The 24,587-nt window shown below is 41.2% G+C and overlaps 2 protein-coding genes across 2 annotated transcripts in view; one reads left to right on the forward strand and one right to left on the reverse strand.

The window, feature by feature from the left end:
- The first annotated feature begins 204 nt into the window (after positions 1 to 204).
- pan3 (poly(A) specific ribonuclease subunit PAN3) lies at positions 205 to 18,287 on the forward strand. The gene is made up of 18 exons (XM_023416955.2): positions 205 to 913; positions 1,881 to 2,002; positions 2,241 to 2,313; positions 2,403 to 2,473; positions 2,644 to 2,788; positions 4,518 to 4,735; positions 5,197 to 5,301; positions 5,402 to 5,459; positions 5,899 to 6,060; positions 6,321 to 6,437; positions 7,654 to 7,755; positions 8,796 to 8,961; positions 9,258 to 9,345; positions 9,506 to 9,645; positions 11,620 to 11,749; positions 14,311 to 14,375; positions 14,459 to 14,597; positions 15,677 to 18,287. Exons 1-18 carry the CDS (start codon positions 574 to 576, stop codon positions 15,815 to 15,817), a joined length of 2,382 nt encoding a protein of 793 aa, XP_023272723.1. The 5' UTR covers positions 205 to 573; the 3' UTR covers positions 15,818 to 18,287.
- Positions 18,288 to 18,289: 2 nt separating this feature from the next.
- flt1 (fms related receptor tyrosine kinase 1) overlaps positions 18,290 to 24,587 on the reverse strand; it is a 40,455-nt gene continuing 34,157 nt past the window's right edge. The window contains exons 18-30 of the mRNA XM_023416957.2: positions 24,260 to 24,364; positions 24,044 to 24,157; positions 23,790 to 23,878; positions 23,200 to 23,305; positions 23,010 to 23,107; positions 22,751 to 22,873; positions 22,126 to 22,237; positions 21,869 to 21,968; positions 21,483 to 21,588; positions 21,275 to 21,372; positions 20,896 to 20,965; positions 20,632 to 20,723; positions 18,290 to 20,286 (exon numbers count right to left, since the gene is read on the reverse strand). Coding sequence (XP_023272725.2) covers positions 20,121 to 20,286; positions 20,632 to 20,723; positions 20,896 to 20,965; positions 21,275 to 21,372; positions 21,483 to 21,588; positions 21,869 to 21,968; positions 22,126 to 22,237; positions 22,751 to 22,873; positions 23,010 to 23,107; positions 23,200 to 23,305; positions 23,790 to 23,878; positions 24,044 to 24,157; positions 24,260 to 24,364 — 1,379 coding nt within the window. The 3' untranslated portion in view covers positions 18,290 to 20,120. The remainder of the gene's footprint in view (positions 20,287 to 20,631; positions 20,724 to 20,895; positions 20,966 to 21,274; positions 21,373 to 21,482; positions 21,589 to 21,868; positions 21,969 to 22,125; positions 22,238 to 22,750; positions 22,874 to 23,009; positions 23,108 to 23,199; positions 23,306 to 23,789; positions 23,879 to 24,043; positions 24,158 to 24,259; positions 24,365 to 24,587) is intronic.

The following is a 24,587-nucleotide window of genomic DNA, read 5'->3' on the forward strand; positions in this document are numbered from 1 at the left end:
TTATGTTATTCAGTTGCTACAACTTAACATAGGTTAATTGGAAATTAACTGAATAATTTTAACTCAGCTGACAGCTGAAAACATGGACTGAAGAGAACTGATCCTGCAAACTTGGCTCAAAAGACATCTACTCCTTCAGCTTCATTATCTGTTTGCATCCTCAGTCTCCAAGTGCTGCAAGTTGAATTTGCAGCTTGCATTTACAGCAGGTAAACTCAGCCAAACGCTGTACCCACAATGCAAAGCTATGCTAGCTGGTCCCTAGCAGAGCAGCCACACTGCGAGCAAAAAACAACAACAGGCTACTTTGCGAAGACGGCGGCTGCATGGATAGCGACAACAACGACGACCAGGATTTCGCGCATGCAATGATATTTTCTTAAACCAAAGTGCATCCTAGCCTTATAATGTGAGTACTGTAGCGTCTTATGCGTTCCTCACCAGCTGAAGTGATATTAATCCGTTCCTTTAAGTGGAAACTGTTTGCAGGCTAGCTGGCTAGCTCGCTAGCTATCTGCGTCTCTCTATGTTTGAGTGTCTTCCGGCAGCAGCGGCGGCGGCAGCAGCGGTGCCATGAACAGTGGACTCCCAGCTTCAGCTGCTCCGCTCGGGGGTGCCGGGATTCCCAATGTCAAGGTGAAGTTTTGCCGATACTACGCGAAAGACAAAACGTGCTTTTATGGAGATGAGTGTCAGTTCCTGCATGAGGATCCGTCCATGGCAAGCCTGCCGCTACACGGCGGCGGCGGTAGCCCCGTCCCGTTGTCCATGGCCGGGGGTGGCGGGACGCCAGCGGGGTATTCCCTCGGTGGCACCGCGGCGGCCTGCCCGGGTGGCGGGGGGACCGGTGTGTCCAAGAAGAGCGAAACATTGGGGCCCGCAGGCACGTCTCTGGAGGGGCAGCTGTTAACCAGTGAGTAACAATTACAACAAGACAACGCCTCACATGGGGAGACTGACGGTGACTTTACTTTTGGGCCTTGTGGGACTTTGTTAAAATTTAGCCCGAGGATTCACCGAGGCCTCTTCCCCCCAAAACAACGTGGGTTACATTTCCCTGCCAAACATGATGCTACATCCTCTGTATGCAATTAGCTCGTACCGTTCTCTTTAGCTGTCTTGTGAAAACCTTTATCTTAAGATGGTGTTAGAGATACTTGATATCAACATGTAACATTAGCCATGCTGTTGCAGCTCACACGGAGGAGGCCTGGTGTTTTTGTGTGACAGCTGTGAGTGGACAGAAATCCGCGACCCAGTAACGTTAGCTAGTGGAGCTATTAGCCAGCTAGCGTTAGCTAAACTAGAGTTAATTTGGCCGCTTTGACTAACTTTAATGCGTTCTGCTTTGCCTTCAGGGGGCCGTTGTCGGTTTAAGTATTGGTGCTGTTAGTTTTCCTCCAGTTAAATCTTGTTTATGAGAACTCCAGTGTTGCTGTTTAGATGCAAGTTTAATGTTTGCTAACATTAGCGTAGCTACGCTAGCTGTTCACGGGGCATTGTTTTTTCAACTTTGTGTTTGTGTTTGCCCAACGTAAACAAACAACAAGTAACTAACATTACATGCAACTCTAGTGTTAAAAGGTACCTTCGAGGAGGAACTTTGGAAACCAGTAATTGTCGCCAAAAAGTTTGTTTCTCAAAGATATTCATACTTGATATCGCCTTGTGTCAGGCTTTAGTAGCTCACTCTGCAGTTGTAGAACTGTTTACATGCTTTCTCATTAGCTTTGTGATTGGTTAAGCAAACACTCAGTAGTGCTGATATTATCATGAATACTTTAACTTCTAATCTTAAATAAAGAACAGAATTATTTCTCATTTTCATCGGTCTAGGGAGAAAATGTTATTTGTTAAACTTTCATTTTTGTCATCCACAGTCCCAGGGATGGAGGGCGCAACCCTGAGTGATGCCAATCTTACCAACTCTTACTTCAGCAGCAGCTTTATTGGGGTCAATGGGTTTGGAAGCCCAGCAGAGTCTAAATACTCAATGATGCAGGTACAAGAGAGTAGCTGTAGGTAAAGTGGTGTCCAAAAGTCTGAGACTACTTGAATGCTTGAATAAGAAAATGATCTCAGACTTTTGGGCCCCACAGTATATGATCAGTGTAAACATACAGTGTAGCAAAGGCTGCTTTGAAAATAACAGCAGCGTTAGGTGATAATTTACTCATGAACATAAATGCACATTCGAGTGTCTTCTGTAACACATCTGTTCTTGATGCTGTTTTCTTTAGCGTATGACTACCAGCAGCAGCTCTCCCAGTCTCCTCAACGATGGTGCCAAGAACTTCAGCCACAGCACTCATGGTAAGATTCTTATAGTGCTTTGTGAAGCAGTAGTCAGCACTCTTGCACTGAATACTGTCCGAGTCCTTACACTCTATGGCCTTCCACAGATCCAGTGAACTCCCCAACATCCTCACTGTTCAGTGATTTTGGTGCTCTTAGCATTTCCCAAAGGAGAAAGGTGAGCACACAAGCACTTGGTGCTTTTAAAGTTCTGTGCTGTACTTTTTCTATTACCAGGTACATGAAACCTAGACATTATAAATTTAATGTCCATCTTTGTCTTCATTGTCTCTTAACAGGAGTGATAGATTTTATGTAATTCTTGTATGTTTTTTCTTGTGCCACCAGACTCCTAACCCGGCAGCAAGTGAGTTCATCCCTAAGGGAGCTCCACGTATGGCCACCATGGCTCAGTCCACTGTCCAAGCCTTCCCCTCACCCCTCTTCCCACATCCTGGTCTCAGCACTTCCACAGCTGCTGCACTGGCCCCAGGTGGGATCTTTGTTTTTGGAGAGCTACCAACTGAGAAATCACCCTGTTACATTTGCTTTGCTCTGCTTTTTACTGACTCAGTTTTGTTTTCCATCTTTAGCTCTGAAAATTATTTAATTCAGTAAATTTGGGAATTCCCTCTTGTGTATAGCACCACATTTGCTACTGTTGGAAAAAAAAAAACAACAGGACTAGGTCAAAATCTACTATATGTCTTGATGGTGTATTGTCAATGTGCGAAATTGAAGATGTAGTTGAAAACTGTTGTTGAGCTGCTGTAAGAAATTGATATCATCACATCATATTTGCATACTGCCTAGTGTCAGCCAGTTTCAGCTCTGTTTGTTCTGTTTGTTTCTCTCCTTCTGTGCTCACATACACAGTATTTGATTACAGCCGGTTTTCCATTCAATCTGTTCTCATTTACATGTTTTTGTACATCGTGTACATGTTTTTCTGTCTATGTTGTCAGACAACGTAACAAGTATGAAATAGTGACCGCAGCCAATTAAGATTACATGGTAACCAGCAGTCACTTTCAAGCCATTACTAACCTGCTGCTCTGAACTGCTAAAATCCTGATTTTATGACCGCCACATAGTCTGACAACATCATCACACACATAAGATAAAGTCTGTGTTGTGAATTTTGGCTATATTTACTTGTAAAATTATTACTCTGAGAGAAAGTTACAAGCGACAGAATATCCTTCTTATTTTGTCTCACACAATGCGCAGCCGCTGTCTGGGATCTACAACAGTTTTCAATTCCTGTATTTCCTCAAAAAGTGACCGGGGCCTTTATTTACCTCAACTGCAGAAGGTAACTGGCCTTTATTAGAGACAGACCTTTATTTCAGATTCCCTCTGTTTGATAGAATTGATTATACCTGCCTTTTTTTTTAAGTTGCTCCCGTTTGCAATTTCAAAGTCACTGCATTACGTGTTAATACAAACTCAAAACTTCCTGTAACCATTTAAGACAGAAAGCCTTTATAGCTTAACAGGGCCTTTATTGCTGTGTTGCGATAAACATATTGTCTCCTTTCGGTTGATGGGTTTTTCTATTCCTTACATGCAATTCAGATTTGCTAGTTTCTTTAGTTTAGCACTTACTGATGACTTCTCTCTCTCCTTCCCACTCTCCTGCTCTCTGTTGCTCGGTGTGTCTCATGTTTAATTATTCCTCTGCCTCCTTTAGTATTAATGATACATGTAATGAAAGTAGTTTATTTGCCGTTATGGAGGCGAGGCCCAATGAGTTGTAAGCACTCCTCTGCTTTCCTGCAGCTTCTGAGCAGCCAGGAAACCAGGGCGGTAAGGAGACTGCCCGTAACAAGATGTGTAGCCCTAAGCCCACAATTGGCATCCATACATGGTCCGGTTATACAAGGTTTATACCGCGTATTGTTTGGGGGAAAAAAGTCTCTAAATATAGTGACAAATGTGCTACTTGGCAACACTGCAGGCTGTAAACACCCCCTAAATAGAAACTGTGCGCCAAATCATTTTGAAAGCGCAACGGCCAATGAGCAAACTCCAACTCAGTTGTGTGGCATTTGGCTCACCAATGGTGGAAATATGGTCACGATTATAGGGCTGGATCTACTGTTTTGGTCCAGCCAAAATAGCAGATCTCGTTTGCTTTGCTTTGTTTTACCTTCAAATCTTTATATGATTGCAGTCACGTCTTTTCTTTAAGTAATATTTCCTCTTGTCTTCGATTTTAGGCATGTCCTTGTCTGCGGGGTCATCTCCTCTCCACTCTCCAAAAATCACACCGCACACCTCACCTGCCCCTCGTCGGCGCAGTCATACCCCGAACCCTGCCAACTACATGGTGCCCACCACCGCATCTGACCAGGGCACTCACATTATTCAGAAAGAGACTGTGGGGGGTACTACGTACTTCTACACAGACAACACTCCAGCGCCAATGGCTGGAATGGTATGTGCTGCACTCGGCATCCTGTTCTGTATTTTAGTCAAGAAATAATTGTAAGCTAATGCTGGGAATAACTTATAAGACTTTAAATGTCGCAAACAGACATACAAAGATGACACCCTCACACAATGACCTTTTCAGAAATAGATTGTAAATAAGAAAACGTCTGCATTTAAATCTGTCTGCATTAATAGGTTTATCTGATCTGATCTCTATACTACGCTTCAGTTTGCATGCAGCATTTTGTGTAGACATACCACAATCTTAAAAACACAGTCATTATTGTGACCTATGGGTTATTATTTGGCTTCTAACAGCAGTTTCCCATCTAACACTTCATTCAATTCGTCACATAGATTTGTGTAGCTATATGCTTCCAGTGTGGAAAAAATAATACCTGTATGATCACATTTGTTTTCATTTCTCAATAAATAGGAAGCTGTGTCTTTCTGGTTTCATCACAGGTGTTTCCTACTTACCATATCTATCCCCCTACTGCACCCCATGTGGCTTACATGCAGCCGAAAGCAAATGCCCCGTCCTTCTTCATGGCTGATGAGCTTCGACAGGTATCACCCACTCGCCCTCCTCCCTTTTCACCAAACATCCCCCTCGCCCTCTTCTCTGGAAGTCATGTCTGATGTGAAGCCCTCTTGTTTCTCCCCTCAGGAGTTGATAAACAGACATTTGATAACCATGGCCCAGATTGACCACTCAGAGAACCCAGGTAAAAAGCCTACTCTGTTGTCACAGCAAAATGTTGTAATTGATTTGGTAATTTACCTGTGTATGCAGTAGAACAGGGCAGTTTTTCAATTAAAATGTTTTTACAGTCCAAAAAAAAAGCTTTGCAATGAACAAGAGGCCATTTTGATGTTAGATTGTTGGTGTTCACAAGTAAAAACAAAAAAATATTGCATGCTTGAACAAATGAAAAGTGAAAAGTGTTGAAAAATGTTGTTTATGGTTTCTGTGGGCCTTTCTTTAGGTTATGTGAACTGTTATAACATATTGCAAGGGTGAAAACAAATCATTAAATTCATTATCTAGTGCTCATTTAGTCATGTTCATATGGGCTGTGACTTAAAGCCTGCTTACAGTTGTTTGAACCCTTTTTTTGGTTGTGTATGTATCATGCTATGTTTTTTTGCTTCTATCTTTCGCAGATGTACCATCTGAGGTGGACAGCTACCACAGTCTGTTCCCCCTCGAGCCCCTCCCCCCACCAAACCGCATGCAGAAGACCAGCAACTTCAGCTACATCACTTCCTGCTACAAGGCTGTCAACAGCAAGGATGACCTGCCTTACTGCCTGAGGAGGATACATGGTGAGAAGCAGCCTTTCAAAGACTGAAATAGCCAATGTGACAAATGATGTAATCAGGCTTTGACTCTTGTAACTTTATTAAATACGTATAGATAATTGTGCATTTCCATAGCAGCCCAAAACTCTAGTGAATTTTGCTTACATGGTATTTTGGATGAGCAGAGCAGTCAGAAAATATGAAATGCATGGGTTGTGTTAAGATAGCGTTAGATTGCTAATTTCCTGTATACCTATTCTGTATCTTTAAAATGTGTTGCGTAGGTTTCCGCCTTGTTAACACCAAGTGCATGATGCTGGTGGACATGTGGAAGAAGATCCAGCACTCCAACTCTGTAACACTGAGGGAGGTCTTCACCACCAAGGCCTTTGGAGACCACTGTAAGTGTTTACAACCATTTACAGTGCACTCAGAAAGTATTCAGATCTCTTCACTCCCATTTTTCACACTTTATGCTGCAGCCTTATGCTACAGGTTTTAAAATACATTTTTTCCCTCATCAATCTAAACTTAAGACCCCCATAATTACAAAGAGAAAATGTCATGTTTATTAAAAAGGAAAATCTGTGACATCTATGACGCTTGATATGTAGCTCAGGCGTCTTTGAGATGTTGCTACACCTCGATTGGAGTCCACCTCAGTTAAAGTCAATTGATTGGACATTATTTGGAAAGGCACACAACTGTCTATATAAGGTCTCACAGCTGACATTGCATATCAGAGAAATATCCAAACCATTAGGTTGAAGGAATTGCCTGCAGAGCTCATAGACAGGATTGTGTCGATTATGCCTGTTGCACTGAAGGTCCCCATGAGCACAGTAGCCTCCATAATTCTTAAATGGAAGAAGCGTGGAAGAACCAGTTCTCTTCTTGAGCTGGCCACCCGGCACCCCTGAGCTATTAGGGGAGAAGGACCTTGGTACAAGAGGTGACCAAGAACCTCACTCTGACTGAGCTTCAGAGGTCCTGTTTGCAGATAAGAGAAACTTCCAGATGGACAACCATCACTGCAACAATCCACTGATCTGGCCTTAATGGAGTGGCCAGACGGAAGCCTCTCTTCAGTGAAAGACAAGGCTTGGAGCTTGCAGAAAAGCACCCAAAGGACTTTCAGACTGTGAGAAAAACAAGAGTGGCACAGCCAGAGCCCTGACTTGAACACAATTGAACATCTCTAGAGAGTAATACATTTGCAAAAAACTTCTAAAATTCAGTTTTTTGGTTTGTCATTATGGGACATTGAGTGTAGATTGATAAGGGAAAATTAATTTAAATGATTTTAACATAAAAACTGAAAAAAGTGCAGGGATCTGAATACTTTCTGAAAGGACTGTATGTGTACATGTCTTGAATTTTATTCTATGTTTCTGTCGACAATTAGGAGCAATTAAGTATCCTTTTGGCTAATAGAAACTAAGATATTGTATTTAATTTTCTCATTTGATGGTCCCATGATGGTGAAGAAAAAATATTTAGGGAATACAATATAGAAAAGGTAATGATGGGGTTAATTGAAGTACGTCTAGCTGTTAGACTGTTTTCTCATAGTTGAGTTTTCTGACCTCTAACCATTGTCCACTTCTTCTTTCCTAGCTTTGGTGTTCTCTTATGACTTCCATGCGGGTGCAGAAACCATGTTCAGCAGACACTTCAATGACCCGGCTGCAGATTCGTACTTTACTAAGAGGAAGTGGGGTGAGTTGCTGTTCCCTCCCTTCCTCCCTCACACTGAAATAGACCCAGCATCACTTCAGATACCCCTCTGCACCCCTTTGCTTCACACATTCTGAGTTTGTTTACGTGTTTTGTTAAGGAAGTCAGTGGCCTGGGTCTATTTAGGTGTGTCTTGTCAGGGTTGTTGTGCTTGCATCCGATGTTTGATAGCCTAACTTGTGTACATAAAATAATTCAGATGATTTTAAAATTAAAACACGCTCATGGATGTCCCAAGGCTTCAAAGAGGATTTAAATGTTTGGAGTCTGTAAAGTGCCCTAGTTCCGACAGTTGGCATGCGTGTGTCTGTGTGAGAGAGACATGGAGAATTGGAGGAAACTGTGGCTGAAACTGATCCTAGGGCAGGTGCTGTATGACCTACCTATAGGAATGCATACAGAGGAAGCAAAACCATTCAGACCCTTGGATTTGTCCGTTCTGTCACAAACACTGTTAACAAACCACTATGTAAGAATTGTATAGAAACACATCAAATTGCCTTTAGACAAAACACTTTGACATTGTGGCTTTTGCTGTGCAGTACACACCCTAACACACTGTCACCTGTGCATCATTACTCAACCTCATGTTTATGGTTGCAGCCCTGTACGAGTGATATTTATATGTGTATACAAAGTTTTGCAGAGATGGTAAATGTGGTTACTTGAAATGTGCGTTGCATTTCCTCCCATTTACTGTCATGATAGACCTGAAACAACCAGTTATTTTAACAATTGAGTTTTGGGAATTTGTTTTTTTGTTTTTTTTCACCATTTCCTGACTGTACGTTCAACATGTGATAATTAGATTAATCAAGGGAAATTATCAGCAGGTTAATTGATAAAGAAAATTATGTTAAATTGATGGAAACTGGCGTTTCTGTCTGACAACACCAGAGAGACGGTTTATTCCAAAGATAACATTACCAAGGAAGTTGCTGACAGTTTGAGGTTTAGTTCACAAGTAATGTCTAACCCCTTCAGGCTGCGCTTTGTGTGATAAAGCGTGTCTCTGTGTGCAGGACAACATGAGCCTCCCCCGCCACGGCAGCACGCAGGTCTGCTCCCTGAGTCTCTGATCTGGGCCTACATTGTCCAGCTCAGCTCCGCCCTGCGCACCATCCACACTGCTGGCCTAGCCTGTCGTGTCATGGACCCCAGCAAGATTCTCATTACTGGCAAGACCAGGTATAAACACACACACACACACACACACACACACACACAAATACCTCAGCGGACAATCGTCACCCAGCATGGGTCGATTATTGTTGTTGATTAGTCTTGTCACCGTAACCATAAATGGAAGTGATAGTATGTGTTTCAATTTCTGACAAAGTGTAGATAAGACTGTTTGTTAACTGTAGATACATTAAAAGCAGAAGAACATTTTCCATGGAGGCCTCCTTTTTTTTCTCCACAACCGTGTGATTGTGCACGCGCGCGTGTCAACTAATGATGACAATGTTCTCTTATCTCTGTAGGTTACGGGTGAACTGTGTTGGGGTGTTTGATGTCTTAACATTTGACAACAGTCAGACCAATCATCTTGCCCTAATGCCACAGTACCAGGTACTTTCTATGATGTTTCCTGCTTACAGTCAATCACACATGAAAACAGATCTCACAATACTGTAATACAATAATCTCATACACTTATTAACTTTAGAATGTCTGGTTAAAGTTCTTTTTTAAAATGGGAGGTTAGATTAACATGTGTTTTCTCATGTAGCAAGCAGACCTAGTGTCACTGGGCAAAGTGGTGCTGGCGTTGGCATGCAACTCCCTGGCTGGCATTCAAAGGGAGAACCTGCAGAAAGCCATGGAGCTGGTGTCTATCAACTACTCTTCAGACCTCAAGAACCTCATTCTGTAAGAAACATGCATGAAGCAGCACATGTTGTCCATTTCAGACAACAAATTTTGTGTAGAATTGACACTTGTCCTAATTAAAGTTGGACACCACCCAGAATGCTGTAACTTAGCCACAAATTGTCCCATGCAACCCAGTTACCACTCCGAGATGTCTTCTGTGAGGAATCAAGGATTTCAAACCAAGATTTGACAAACATATGTTGTAAGATTCAGTAAAAAGCCCCTGTTTTACAACCAATTTTACCATTAATCAAGAGCATAAACCCTCAAGTTAGGACTATATTTTCATACCGTTTCAGAGTCTACCGCAGTCAGATATACTTTACATTCATGCATCCATCCATTATTTGCTGTTTATCTGGGGCTGGGTCACGGTGGCAGCACGCTAAGCAAGTTAGTCCAGATGTCCCTCCCCCAAGCAACGTTTTCTAGCTGAAGTCTTTCAGATCGGGAGAGATATATCTTTCCAGCATGTTATGAGTCTACTCCGACTCAAGTCTATTTCCTCTAATGCAGATTGACCTATGTTGTCATCCACCCTCTCCAGATATGTAGTTTGTGGTGGTAGTTGCATCAGCAAGTGTGATTTTCTATCTACACTTGATAAAAACATGGAAAATGCTGTCTGCAGCTCTATGTATATGAGCAAGACGGCAACTTAGACAGTGGATGTAACTTGCTACTGCATTTGTTACGGATTGAAGTCAGTATATTAGGGTTGCACGGTATACCGGTACCAGTATAGTACCGCGATACTAGATTTTTGAAAACGGTACTATACCAGCATTTAAAAACAAACGGTACTTTTATTTCATTTTATTGAATGCAAATGAATTGGTAAATTGGAGCCTGTCTCTTTAAGCACAGCGAGGCCAGCGAGTGTGACGTATGACTCGCATGTTTAGACTGAGGAGAAGAGAGAAACGACAAGTCGCGTCTTAGACAGACGGAGCGGGTTGAAGAAAATACCGTAGATAGAGATGGCAGCTGCAGAAAATTCCGTACTTGTGGTCAAAATGGGGACCCGAAGTTCGGTGTGGAAATATTTCAGGTTCAACCCGAACGATAAAGGCGAGCCACTGAACCCAGAAGCACCGCAGTCTCCGCAGGCAGTGTCTCGCAAAAGCAGGCAACACTTCAAACCTGTCGAAACATTTAAAGGACAACCATGCGGACTTGTTCCGAGACTTCAGTCAAGAACGACAGGTGATAATGTTGTTCACCTGTTCACTGCACTGTAATGTCAATGAAAGAAGTACAAAGCCCCTCCCAGCCCAGTAGTAAACCTACAGTAGCCTGCATACAGAGAGCTAAAACATGTCCATGGTTAATAAATACATTAAAAAATATATTTTTAAAAATTAAATGACATTCTTTAAATATTTAAATAACCCATTAAGGCAATACATAATATAATGAAATATTTTTTACAAAAAGTATCGAAAAGTATCGAAATACATATTGGTATAGGTATCGAAACGGAAATTTGGTATCGTGACAACCCTACAGTATATATGTATGGTCTTATTCTGTTTGGGAGGAGCTGAGACTATGTCTGCAAAGACTTACATTCATGTCATTGCATAGAAATGCAAACTTGAAGACAATTGAACTTGGTGTACACAGATTAATTGACCTTTTAACAAGACATATACCTGCCACGTTGAGGCTTTACACACATAATGTTGCAAATGGTTCCGAAGGATTTTAGGTCAAACTTATAATATAATTTTATAGTTTTGGGTCTATTCAAATTCCCCCGATAGTGCCAATTAAAAAAAGAACTGCTTTTGCACATACGTAGAGTACAGTTTGAATACCCAAAAAAAAGTGCTTTCAGACTTGAGTGTTCGCCTCAAAATAAATGTTGTCACATTTCCCAGTGGAAGAGTGCATCTATGACACAGCATGACAGCATTGGTTATTCTAACTCACCTGTTGGTAAACTCTGACTTTTTTGTTTATGTGCAGGTATCTGCTGACTGAACAGTCTCGCCTGCGCAGTGTCAATGACATTATGCCGATGATTGGAGCCCGATTCTACACACAACTAGATGCATCACAGATGAGGAATGATGTCATTGAAGAGGACCTGGCCAAGGTATATAGCAGGGTGCTACGTTTACATTCAAGAATAGTCATAAAAACACAAAGAAATTTTGTGTCTCACATAGCACTGAACAGAAAGTGGAGTATGTATATAAAATACTCCGTGAGGGGCAAGTGTATGATGCAGTCATGTTTTTCACAAGCTGATATTGTTAGGTGGTGGTCAGAAATAGGGCATTGGTTTAGTTAGCTAAGAGGGAAGTTGTGTACACACAGGATGCTGTATGGTATATTGTAGGCTTTGCAGTCTCGCTTTGAATGTAGTTTCCTCATGCACAAGCATGAATGTGTGAAACAACCGACCTTCGCCTCATCTTTTTTCTTGTTCATGCCCCGACTTCCCCTTCTTTACTCCTTGACTCTGTACACATCCACCAGAACGAAAGTACGTTGTATTTGTTGTCACTTCTAAATGCAAATAGTGATGTCAGTTTCTGCTTTAATAGGTGCCTAGCATATATCACAGAGAACTTTGTCAAAGAAATGCACAGTTTAAATGGGAAGATGTCAGTAAGATCGGTTCAGGTAACATGTGAATGCTACTGTATTCTGTAGTAATAAAAACTAGGTTATTACCTGCTTTTTATTACTTACTTCTTTTCACTACTCTGTAGTACAAAAGTAGGTTGAAAAAAAGTAGGGCATTTTTTGGTCAAACCTGCCAATGATCTGCTGATACTTGTGCTGGTGGGACAGTGTAAGTGTTTCCTGTATATCAGGCCATCTCTGTATTATGTGTCAGTTGAATGTGTAGCTGCACACAGGGAATATTGGCAGTGCTGTTTTCTTGCTTAGTCTGCGTTTTTGTTGATAAAAGATCAGAGCAGTTTAAAACATTTGAAACACATCGTTTATAAAGACCAAGAGGAACATGCGTTTAATTTTTTCATAATCCTAACTGAGCTCATGTGAACTGTGGCATGGGTTAGTTTTCATGTGAAATGTTGTGGGGCATTTTAGCGGCATCATTTCAACACCCCTGTTGTGTCAAGCTGTTGACTGTGGTTGGAATCGTTTTTTTATTTTTAAGATTCTTACTCATGACGACTGTTTCAAACAGATGTATTAGTTGTGATATATATTCATTATAGTCTGAAATGCAGCTGGGTGATATGGCCAAAAAACTAAAATTCAATTTATTTATTTTCGATTTAATTATCTTTTTTTCCAAACACTGCAAATAAAGTCTATTAAAACTAAGACAAAAAACATGATTGAAATGACATTAGAATTGTTCTTATCCTAATGGGCTTTGTCTAGTGATATAGCCATGTTCCCATAGCACAGCAAACAGGTTTTTGAGGATAGTTTTATCATAATTGAATTTTTTTTTTAAATAGCAAAATATCAGACAGAAGACCGAAGAAAAAGGTTATAGCAGTTTCCGTAAAGGCTTAATTTTGCAGTAATTTTGAGGGAGGAAAGTGTAAGCTTGAAACCACTGCGGAGGAAAGCATTGGAGGGTATGTTCCTAAACAAACATTGGAGGAAGACAAGACATTCAGTCGTTTGGTCTTCAATAATTTTCACTTTGTCCAACAGTGCAGAAAGCGTTTGACAGGGTGAGACAGGCAGAGAGGAGGAAGAGAAAGGAGAGGCAAGAGTAAATTATATCTGCAGAGACGAAAGGTGAGCTACAACTTGATGACAATCTTATGTGAAGTCAGAAACATCAAGTTTTTGTGGTATCTATAGGCGCACATGTTCAGTAGTGCAGCAGCTTGTTCTCTAAACATTTAAGAGAGAGAGAGAGAGACTGGTCTGCAGTTGGTTCAGTACTGTCGGAGCTGGCTACTGTTGTCTTCTATTTCCAGTCATACATTTTTTTAACATTAATTAATAATCAGAGATGTGAGTACACACAAAAATAAACACATTTAGAGGAAAACGAAATGCAGCCTCCTACGGTTGACTTTCAGTAATGAGGAAGTGTCTCCTGGAACCTGCGAGAAAGCGGGGTCCAGCACCACGTATGGACAGAAAGTCAATTGACACAGGATTCAGTTTCTGATAGTGTTCCCTGCCGCGGGTTCATTGTTTTTAAGGAGGAATTCTGACGTACCCTCATTGCTTGTTCATTCTTCATTCAGTAAATTCATTCCTTTCCATTTATTTATAAATCAATTTGCTTTCACGTGTATTTATTCATTTTTATTTATCCAGCAACCTGCAGTATCAAGCTACCCCATAGCATCGCTCTCTGTACAACTGCATTGGTTAAAAATCAGAACAGTCCTAAAGCTGTGTTAAAAGCTTGGTGCGAATGAGTGTGTGTGTTTGTGTGTGTGTATATTGCATATTGAATATTGCATAACACAACCCTCCAGCAGCAGAATAATTTCCTATTTGGTGGCAGTTTCTTCAAGTCCTTTCCATTTTCAGTTTGCTGCAACATCTGTAATTCTGTGTCAGTGGTTTATTTCCACCAGTATCCATCCTGTGTAACTGCTCAAAAAACCGCTAGTACTTCAGGGATGCTGTCTATGCCTTTTTCCTCCTCAAATTAGAATATTTTGGGTCTGATGAATAAAACCATTATTTGCTTATTTGCAGGAGGTACAAAATGGCCGCCTCTTCCGCCTCTTGGCCAAACTAGGCACCATCAACGAGCGGCCAGAGTAAGTCGAGCGTGTGGAAAGACCCATTAATGTGTGACTTGTGTTTCTGTTATTACTCAATGACCTTGTCTTGTGTGAATCAGGTTTCAGAAGGACCCAACGTGGTCAGAGACGGGTGACCGCTACCTGTTGAAGCTTTTCCGGGACCACCTGTTTCATCAGGTGACAGAAGCTGGGACGCCCTGGATCGACCTCAGCCACATTGTCTCCTGCCTCAACAAAGTGAGTGAACTTTTCTGTTTCTTACTCTTTTTCTTTTTTCTTTTTAAATTACATTAATGACATTTGAATATGCAGAAATTTGGGTTGTCCTTTAGTGAACTTTTTAATGTGAATAAAAGAAGGTAGAGTGGCCTATTTTCAGAACATCTTTTAATGTTTCTTGCACACTAGCTGACAACATGCATGCATTTGCGAACCAATTGCGAGTAAAAGTAGGTGTGATTGTTGGCCTACTTCCATCTCTGACCTTTAGCATTTCGCTAGCAGCCCATGAACAGCAGAAGTGATGTTTGTAAGATCATGTTCTGCTTTGCTTTCTCGAGCTAACACCAAATCTTATCAGCCTCCAACCTAACTTCTTGTATATTTTTCACAAGTTGCTTTTTTTTTTTTTTTTTTTTTTCCCCCCTTTTTTTTTTTTTTTTCCCCCCCTTATTTCAGTTCTGTTCCGCTTTTCACTGTTTAAGTCGGAAGCTGATTAAACTGGTCTTTGACTGATCTGTTTTTATTTATGTTCACATGACTTCACACACACTGATGTATCATCTGCTTATCTCAGATATACCAGTTCATCTTGGTTGACAGTAATTCAGAGATTCTCCATCTACTTGCTTCAAATTAGCGCTGCAAACAACAATTATTTTCATTGATTAATCTGCTTTAATGTTCTTGATTAACGGTTTGGTCTGAAACTGGCAGAAACACACACACACACACACACACACACACACACACACATACATCTGTGTTTGAGTGTCTTCACAAATTAAAAGAAAAAACAAAGAAGTGTCTCAGTAAGACGTTAGGCCTCCATGTGCTGCCAGAGCAGCTTGAATGGGTTTTGGCATCGACTTTCGTCTTTGGTGTTCATCTCTCTAGTAGAGTTCATTCTTCCAAAGGACATTGCCTCATTTGGTGTTTTTTGTGAAGGCCATAGCATGTGATTCACATCATTTTCATACTCATCAAACTAGTCAGTGACTCCCTGTGCCCTATGGATGTGGGCGTAGTCTCCCTGTTTAGCCACACATTTTTCAGGTTTTTCCCTTCATTTGTCACATTTCCTGTGTCTTCCTCAGCTGGACGCGGGCGTTCCTGAGAAGATCAGCCTGGTGTCTCGAGATGAGAAAAGTGTCCTGGTTGTGACTTACTCTGACCTGAAGCGCTGCTTCGACAGCACCTTCCAGGAGCTGCAGGCTGCAGCCTCCGGCTCTCTGTAGCGCCCTCTTTGGGCCCGGGGTGGGACTGCCCGGACCTGGAGCACACTATTGCACTACAGTGGAGGACCAGGCTTACGGAGATGACATCAGCATGGCGAAGGCAGCGGGGCAGGGCTTCGTGAACCTCAGTCACATACACTGACCCTGTCCACCAGGATGGCTTTTTCTAAAGTGTATTTTTTTTAGTTTTCCTAAACCCCGCAGCTGAAAATTGAAAAACAAACGGAAAAAAAAGAAAAAGGACAAACATGGAAGCTGTGATAAACGAGTATGACATTTTTTTAGATTTGGGGAACAAAACGAGAAACAAACCATGAGGTTATAAACTTTTTTCCTGCTTTTATTGTTTATTTCTACAGTTGGGGTTTATTTTTCTGAGGAGGATGCACTAAGATTTTAATTTTTTTGTTAATTTTTGTTATTTTTATGAATATGTGTGAGTGGCCTACAGGGTGTACAGAGAGAGTTAAAGCCACACACGGACATAAATACCAGAGCAGACTCACAATTAAAACAAACAACCAACAAAAAAAAAAAAAGAAATCCAGCTTTTTATTGACTGCATCTCTCATCTGGCTGGAGACCACACCCCTTCATTCTGACGCACTACGAGACGGGACACACCACTTGAGGCTTTCATTGGGGAGGGATGGCACTCGTTTAATGAAATGGGCCAGCCCGCCTTTGCCTTGATTGTTGGTTCCCCCTCAGAAAGGACAAACCACTTGGGTGGGAGGGAAGGGTTTCTTAAAACTGGAAATAAATGATGGATTTCTGACATTTTAGTTCAGCAGATTGTGGAATATCAGGCTCATATGTGTGGGGGAAGGGTGGGTGGGCTAGTATGGACTGGGATTTGGGTTTCGGGGGGTGAAACGTGGTTTCTGTTGGCACTGAGGGAAGGGGTGTCTTCTCCTGATGCTGTCAACCAAGTGTTTGTTACATATGCAGCAACCACCTTTGGTTAATGGACGCTATCGTGACATGAACTGCTCAAGGACCGGTCATTTCGATTGGCTGTCCAGCACTTGGGTGTAGCCCATGGGTGGGGCTTCTGTTGAGGTGGAGCCACAGCTGCCTCTTTGTGGAATGTCCTTATTTTGTCCCCCACCCGTCCTCTCGCCCCAATGTCCCCTTTCTTTGTCCCTCTCTCACTCTCCCCTCTTCTTACTCTTTTTGTCCCAAACTTCACTTCCCCTCAGGGGGTCTGAGCCCCTCTACATTTGAGAAAAAGTGATGCTTTTTGTGACTTTTCTAGCTGGTTTTTCTCTTTGCTCAGCTGTTGTGCAGGAATGCATGATGGGAAGTGGGAGGGCAATTCATTTTTGCCTCAATTCAACTCTTTATTATTCTGTGGACCAATTCCAGCAGGGGTTTAGGGAAAGGGAAAAAGGATAGAGGGCGAAGGAGAATAGGAACAGGGCACCAACAGTTTTTGTTTTAGTTGACTTTTTTAAGATCATGAAATAAAAACGTGCTGGAGACAAGGCAGTGGCGCTGGCTGTTGCACTCACTCGGATGGCTTGGATTTCTCTCAGGATGACAAACAGCTGGAGGGGCCCAATGATTGAATGTGTTTGGCTGTCATTGGCCGCCCCCTGTCCAGTCAGATAGATGAGCTACAGTGGAGTGGGCGGGACGTCTTCAGATGGAGGTTTTAGGAAGTTAACAGCGTTGTGGAGATCATGCTGCGAGGGATTTTCATCTTGCCCTTAAGCACAGTTCATAATTCCATTGATGATTTGAATCAAAATTGTTGACTACATGAATTTGGTGCAAACCCACTTGACCTAGAAAAACACAAGCCGAGCTCTGTTGTGGATACCTCTGCCTTTGTCTTGTTCTCAGTCGCTGTAGTTGAATGTGTCCAAACATAAGACTGTAGAACAACAGGGTCACGTGTGTGAACCACACTGTCAGATAAGAGACAAATCAAGGTGAACAGCCTAATCAAACAGTGTCTTGGCTGCAGTTGGTTTAACTCAACTTTTCAAAGTTGTCATGGATGTCAATGGTCTGTTCTTGGGGGCAATAAAACTGCAGGGAGCTGGCTGTGTTAGATCATGTACTACTTCCTCTGTTTTAGGTAAATGAACAGACAAAAACATATTTGGTGAATGTGGTGCTTTAGAAAACCCCCAAGATACAGACACAAACACAAACACCTTCAGACGCGCACACACACACACACACACACACACACACACACACACACACACACACACACACACACACACACACATGCCCCCAACTTGGCCTGCACAATGTCAGTGCTCATATCACTATCTTCCTCATCGAAACAGACACACACGCTCCAGTTACTATTAGTGATAACGTTCTTCTCCTCCCCCACGTCAACACACCTACAATCACCATCTTAGTATGTTTTATGCCCCTCTTGTGTTCATTGTCTCAAATTTTGCAATATTTGTGTGTACAGCAGTATTTTAATAAAGAATATCAAAACAGATGTGGGAGCCATGTTTTTGTAATTAAGAATGTTACAACTTCATTTACATTTGAAATATTTTATAGCATGTTTATACAATCAGGACAATACTGATGTCAACATATGGGTTGGATTTTACATAAACAATTACATTCTACAGTGATTAATCATCTTGAGGTTTGTTTTCATAATAGGAAATGTCTGCATTATAGTTCTTGTTGACTTATTACATAGTGAGATGGCAGTATCATGAGTCTTGCTGCCTATTTCAGTCTACTAGTTACTTTGAACCAATTTAATATTAATTATTTTGTATTAACATGCAATCTTTATCTTTATTTTAAATGGGGGAAAAAAGGGAAACATGTTTGTGCAAAGGCCTCGGATTGTCATTGTCCAGATATAGATTGCATGTCAATACCGAGTGTAATGGGTCTGCGTCAAGATGCCGATATTTAAAAAGCGGATGTATCTGCTCATCTCAGGTTCCTTAGTGATGCTTCAGTTATTTACATTATTGATTCATCTGCAGATTATTTTCTTGATGAATCATTTTGTCTAAACTGTCATCTACGACAAATAAAAGCAGCAAATCGTTTCACACATTTCACAATCACAATTGAGAAGCTGGAACGAGGTTGATTATTGATCGTCAAAAAAGTTGCCAATTAATTTTTCTGTCAAGCGACTAATCGTTTCAGCTCTAATGTTTAAGGGGGGAAATAGATGGAGAGGGGAAAGCTCTACGCTTCATAAGACTGTTTTTTTATGCAGTCAGTATTATTTGTAAATGCAAATACACTGTAAAAACAGCATAAGGAAATGTGTATTCTTGTTTTTGTAAATGCTGAATGACTTGAATATCAAAATATAGTCAATCTAGAATTAAATATGCACTCAGTTGCCAGTTTATTTAGGATTAACCAGCTCAAAGTAATACGGTTAAATACAACAGCCCTTCAGTAAATCCCATACTCATGAAGATTATAATGTGTATTTTTTGTTGAAATTGTTTTAGAAACTTGCTGATTCAACTTCATGGTCTCCTCGTCATTGCAGAGGGTTTAGTGTGATTTGCTTTCAAATGATTTTACATAATATTGAGAGGTATTTCAAATTTTTGATATATTTGCGGTGCATAAATTTAATCGCAGGGCTGTTGTATTACTGACTTTTATTTTTAGGTGAGCCCAGTAAACCGGTAGTGCGGCAGTGTAGTCAGATACAGACATCAAATTTAAACACCAGGTTAACAAGTGACTCATCCACGACATGACTACAGCATTAAAATAAATACAGATTGATACATTCTGTCTAACATATATAATTCAGTGGGTAATAACTTTTGTCCAGCATATAGTATCTGTGCAAGAGGAACAGTTATTTCATACAGCAGTGTTTCTCTTCACAAAGCTCAGAGCATGAGGTACCAATAAAATAGGTTCTAATAGATGTAACTCGGTAAATACATTCTTCATAATTGCGGAGGATAATTCCTGCTGGGTAATAGGCTACTTAGCTGCTCTTGGATAGGGTTGTGTGGAGATGCATTAAGATAATACTTGATCGTTGTGAGGAAGCTTTGTTGTATAACAGCATGTGATTTTTGAAACTGAGAAAAAGCAAATGAATGTTTTGTCTTCAACCTAAAGGAACATTTCTCAGTTTGGCCGAAGGAGGAAAAGGGAAACAGATTTTACCCACAGATATTATAATGAGGTAACGGATTAAAACGGCAAGTGTAAAAAAAAAAAAAAAACAAGAAAAAAATACATTCTGAGTGAATAAAAGTGATGAGCTGGAAACTATATTTACCCTGTATAAAGCTGTCAAAGAGTTAAACAAGAGCAGGTGCTAGAGGGATGGGTAGAGGAAGGCAGAGTTGTAGTCCGGAGGAGGGGAGCCGCCTTCGTCAGACTCCCAGTCACACGGCAGGATAGAAGGCTCGTAGTCACGGAGACCTTTCATGTCGTTGCACAGGTAGGGCACCTGGTTGTCCTGACACTTGAAAGTGAAGAACCTAGATATAAAGATACAAAGATTAAGAGTCATTATCTTGTTTATTATGCATTAAGCGAACAACCTGCATTCAAGCTTTTACTGATTTATATGTCGCTGTCATGCATTTAAATCATCCCCTTATCTTTTAACAAAGTGTCTGTATGATGAATATACTCCTTCACAATGGGGCTTGATTAACTTGTTCCTTCTAAGTTTGACACATTTCACAAGCAGGCAGTAATCTGTAATCTTCAATTCAGATGAAAACATTTGAATATGTGCAAGATCACCGTGCACAGAAATGAGTCAGTGGAAGGAGGAAAGTCAAGGGCTAAAAGATCGGAAATATATGAAAGGTCACCACCTGCTGAGTTTCCTGGTTTTAGTGCTGTTATTCCATGTCATATGCTTCAGTTCCTCAGATGGAAGGACCATCCCACTGTCACTCTGCTCATCCTGAAGCAGAGAGGAAGCAAACATTGCAGTAGTTTGTGACTTCTTTTTTTTTTTGTGTTTTTTTTTTTTTTTCCGTGTCTTTTTTTCCTGATGAAGTGAGTGTGCATTTTTTGTGTGTGTGTGTGTGTGTGTGTAGGTGTGCGTGCAAGCAGAAGTGAAGGTGTTCTCTTACATCAGGGTTATCTGGATCCTCACAGGGCAGTTCCTCAAAAGTCTGAAGTGTGGCCATACCTCTCATGTAACTGATTGGATAAAGATTCAAAACACAAGTTAGAAATTTCTCTACTTTCTCAACCTGTTTCCTGTTGTTTCTGTATTTAGTTTCACTTACCTCACCCCCCCCCCCCCCCCCCCCCCATCACTTTCACATCTGCACCTGTCTTGCTCATTTTTCTCCTTTCTTTTTTTGTTGACTATTTTATCCCCCTTCTCCACCATACTTGAAAACTCACATTACACACATACTTATCATCTTAAGTCAATGTATGCTACCTCAGATCTAAATGATGTGCACTAAATCACATAATGTTTTCATTTTCTCATGTCCTTACCTCAGGTTTGTGACTGCAAGTGGGTTTTCTTTCAAGGTCTCACTCCGGTTTTTGTCTCCAGTCATGAAAGATCCCAGGGGAATATAATCCTTCCCATCCTGTTGAAAAGATAGATGGAACAGTGGGGGATTTGTAGGAACTTATTTTGTTTTGTCTTTTATGGACAACAACAACAACAACAACAAAAATCATAAGCCTGAGGCCCGACCTGCTGAACCCTTGCTTGCAGCAGGTCTCCCAGTGTCTCCACCAGGTTAGTGAAGGTGGGTCGATCTGAGGGACTTGCTTCCCAACATGCCAGCATGGTGCTGTAACTGAACGCATAGAAAACACAGGTATCGAAACATTAACAGAATCACAGTTAACCGCTGTTGATCACTGCTTGTAGGGCTATACTGGATGACACACAGCTTTAAGCTTGGGTCCTCCTCCCATGCCAAAATGACAGTATCTTTTTCTATGATTTATAGTTTTCAATGTTGTTGGTTTTTTAACAAAGTTGAAGAAGTTGAACGTTGGGCTCCATCATCAGCACACCCCTTTCTCTCTGGCTTATTTCAGTGGGTTACAGTGTTTTAAAACATTTCAACCCACATCTCAGGTGTGCTGTACTCTGGTGCTCGCATCCTTGTTCCCCCTTTCAGTCTGTGGCAGAACTCCTCATCTATGTGAAGACCAGGGTACGGGGAAGCTCCTGTTGGACAAACACACGTTAATATCTGAACTAAAGCCCGAAGAATAACCAAAGAGATGAAGAAAAAGTAAACTATAAGCTTAACAAAACATTTTTAAGTGGTTTTATATTGGATTTCATTACAATGTGAGGTGTTTAAAATTTTTTGTCCTCTTACCCAGAGAGAAGATCTCCCACAGCAGAATGCCGTAGGACCACACGTCACTCTGGGTGGTGAACACCTTGTCGAAGATGGACTCGGGAGACATCCACTTCAGAGGGAGGCGGGCCTGTCAGCCAATCAGAGCACAGGAGCACAGTTACATCCTTCTTGTGAGTAAACATTGAAAAGTTTGGCTGGTTGAAAAGCTGTTAGGCTACAGATCCTTTTGAGGAAAACACAGACGGTTAACTGCTTATCTTATTTTGAAATTATGCATAGTTGTCCTATTTCAGCCACATTAATAAATACTATTTTTGTAATTTACAGAAAACCTTTTTGCCTGGAGTAGGTAAGAAAGGAAGTGACTGCAATTTTTTTTTATATTGAGGTATTTGTAGTTGTTTTTTTAATTGATATTCTGAATAATTTATTACACTATAAAATTTTTCATTGTAAGAATACTTCAAAAATTTTTACACAAAATATCTTAAAACAGATATGTCAAGTCAAGTTTTTTTTGTTTGATAATAGTATTACAATCAATGCTACTGGTTAAATGCATCGCTTAAACATTGCTGCTAAAACAGAAGTTTAACATTTTTTATTTTCTGTTTTATTTTGACGGCTCACGTGAACTCACATCTCCCTTGCGGACATAGTCGGGGTCTTTGTAGATGTCTCTGGCCAGGCCGAAGTCACAGATCTTCACCACTTTATTGTCGGACAGCAGAATGTTCCTGGCTGCCAGATCTCTGTGAATACACTGACGTAGGCACAAAGACAGCACCATCAATGAAATATATGAAACACGCACATGTGTAGATGCATGCACGCACACACACACACACACACACACACACACACACATACACACACACACACTCTCTGCACACACAGACCTTGCGAGAGGCCAGATACTCCATGCCACGCGCCACCTGGAAGCTGAAGGAGATGAGATCCTCCAGGAATAGAGGAGAGCTGGATGCAGATTTGGGATCTAGGGGGAGAGAGAGAGCAGACACAGCGATGTAAGAGAGAAAGAGAAAAAAAAAGCTGTTTCGATTTGCACAAATAAAGCTCCTGTCTCACCACAGCCCTTCTCTGTCTTCTCCCTGTGATCAAACTCTGTTCTAACGTTGCTCTGGCCATCAGAAACACTGCAGACACTCATCCCTCCATCCTTTCCTCTGGCCATCTTGGATTGGGAAAAATCAATTCATTGTTATCAAATATTTTATTAAAGAGAGTCAAAATTAGGACAGTCAAACGTCAGGATGGATTCAATGTGTCCTTAGAGATTTGTTACAGTGTTACATGCTAGTTTTGTTCAGTTTGTTGAATGGTATAAAAGAGAAATTTGTACAGCTCATTTCTTTGAAGCCACAGTTTTTAGTAATGTCTAAACCTGTGAAGAAAATAAGGAAGTACACATCCTGCTCAATAACCGATAACATCTTCGAACCTCAAAGAGATTGCAGAAGTGAGTTTTTGAAAGTATAATTTTGTAGTTGTGTGCAGCTCAAAGAGATAATTTTATTTTTCTCTTAAATGCAAGACAATGCTGAAATTTGGCCACAAACTCATATGAGCTATGTTTTTACTTCATGAAGGTCTCAGTCAATGTTAAATACAGCTATCACGACACCATCTTTAACTGCTGCCAAAGCTGCTGAGCTCACCCGGTTGTGCACAAACACCTCTCTCTTGCTCTTCAGAAAGGCAGAGAGGTTTCCATAGCGACAGTACTCAACAATGACCATCAGCGGCCCTGCACACACAGAGAGCAACAACATATATTAGAATTATGTCAAGTGTGAGAACATAAACACACACAAACACTGACATGCTGACTGCATCTCTCAATATACACATAAGTTAACTTTGGCATATATTAGGCAGATTTAGAGCACACATGCAATGAAAATCCACATACCTCCCGGCTTAGTGCAGGCTCCCAGTAGGTTGACTACATTCAGATGGTGTCCAATGTAGTTGAGGATCTTCAATTCAGTCATCAGAGCTTTGTGCTCGCTGGCTGTAGCTCCCTCTAGTGGACAATAGGCAGAAAAGAAAAACAAGTGGCACAAATGTTCTTTCTCAGAACTGTAATTTAATTTTCTAACAGAGCACCAGGGGCCTGATCTTGTACCTTTGAGCATCTTGACAGCCACAGTCCTGCAGCTGGTGGCGCCATCTATACCAAACGCACACGCCTGCATCACCTTCCCGAAGGCTCCACGTCCCAGAGGTTTCCCTGCGAGGAAGAGAAGGGAGGCGATGCTGATAGGGAAAAGGGAGGTGTGTGTTTGTGTCTAATTGAGCAACATTATTAATTACTATTATCATCCATCCTGGATGTGAGATGCAGAGATGAAGAGATGAAGAGAAGACCCCATCAGGAGTCCATCTAACTGAATCCCACCCTGATGATAGTGAGAGCTGATTAGTTCCAGTAAACACAGTCTACACCCCCCCCC

This window comes from Seriola lalandi, unplaced genomic scaffold (assembly GCF_002814215.2).
Source record: "Seriola lalandi dorsalis isolate HSWRI2012SDOR001 ecotype SW California unplaced genomic scaffold, Sedor1 jcf7180002054570, whole genome shotgun sequence".
Classification (NCBI taxonomy): Eukaryota; Metazoa; Chordata; class Actinopteri; order Carangiformes; family Carangidae; genus Seriola; species Seriola lalandi.

What these genes read in the sequence shown, in the direction of transcription:
- pan3 (XM_023416955.2), top strand. Translation starts at nt 574, where the DNA reads ATGAACAGTGGACTCCCAGCTTCAGCTGCTCCGCTCGGGGGTGCCGGG. An exon ending in CCCTAATGCCACAGTACCAG is followed by an intron (nt 9,346 to 9,505) that starts GTACTTTCTATG and finishes TTTCTCATGTAG; the next exon opens with CAAGCAGACCTAGTGTCACT. An exon ending in TTGAAGAGGACCTGGCCAAG is followed by an intron (nt 11,750 to 14,310) that starts GTATATAGCAGG and finishes GCTTATTTGCAG; the next exon opens with GAGGTACAAAATGGCCGCCT.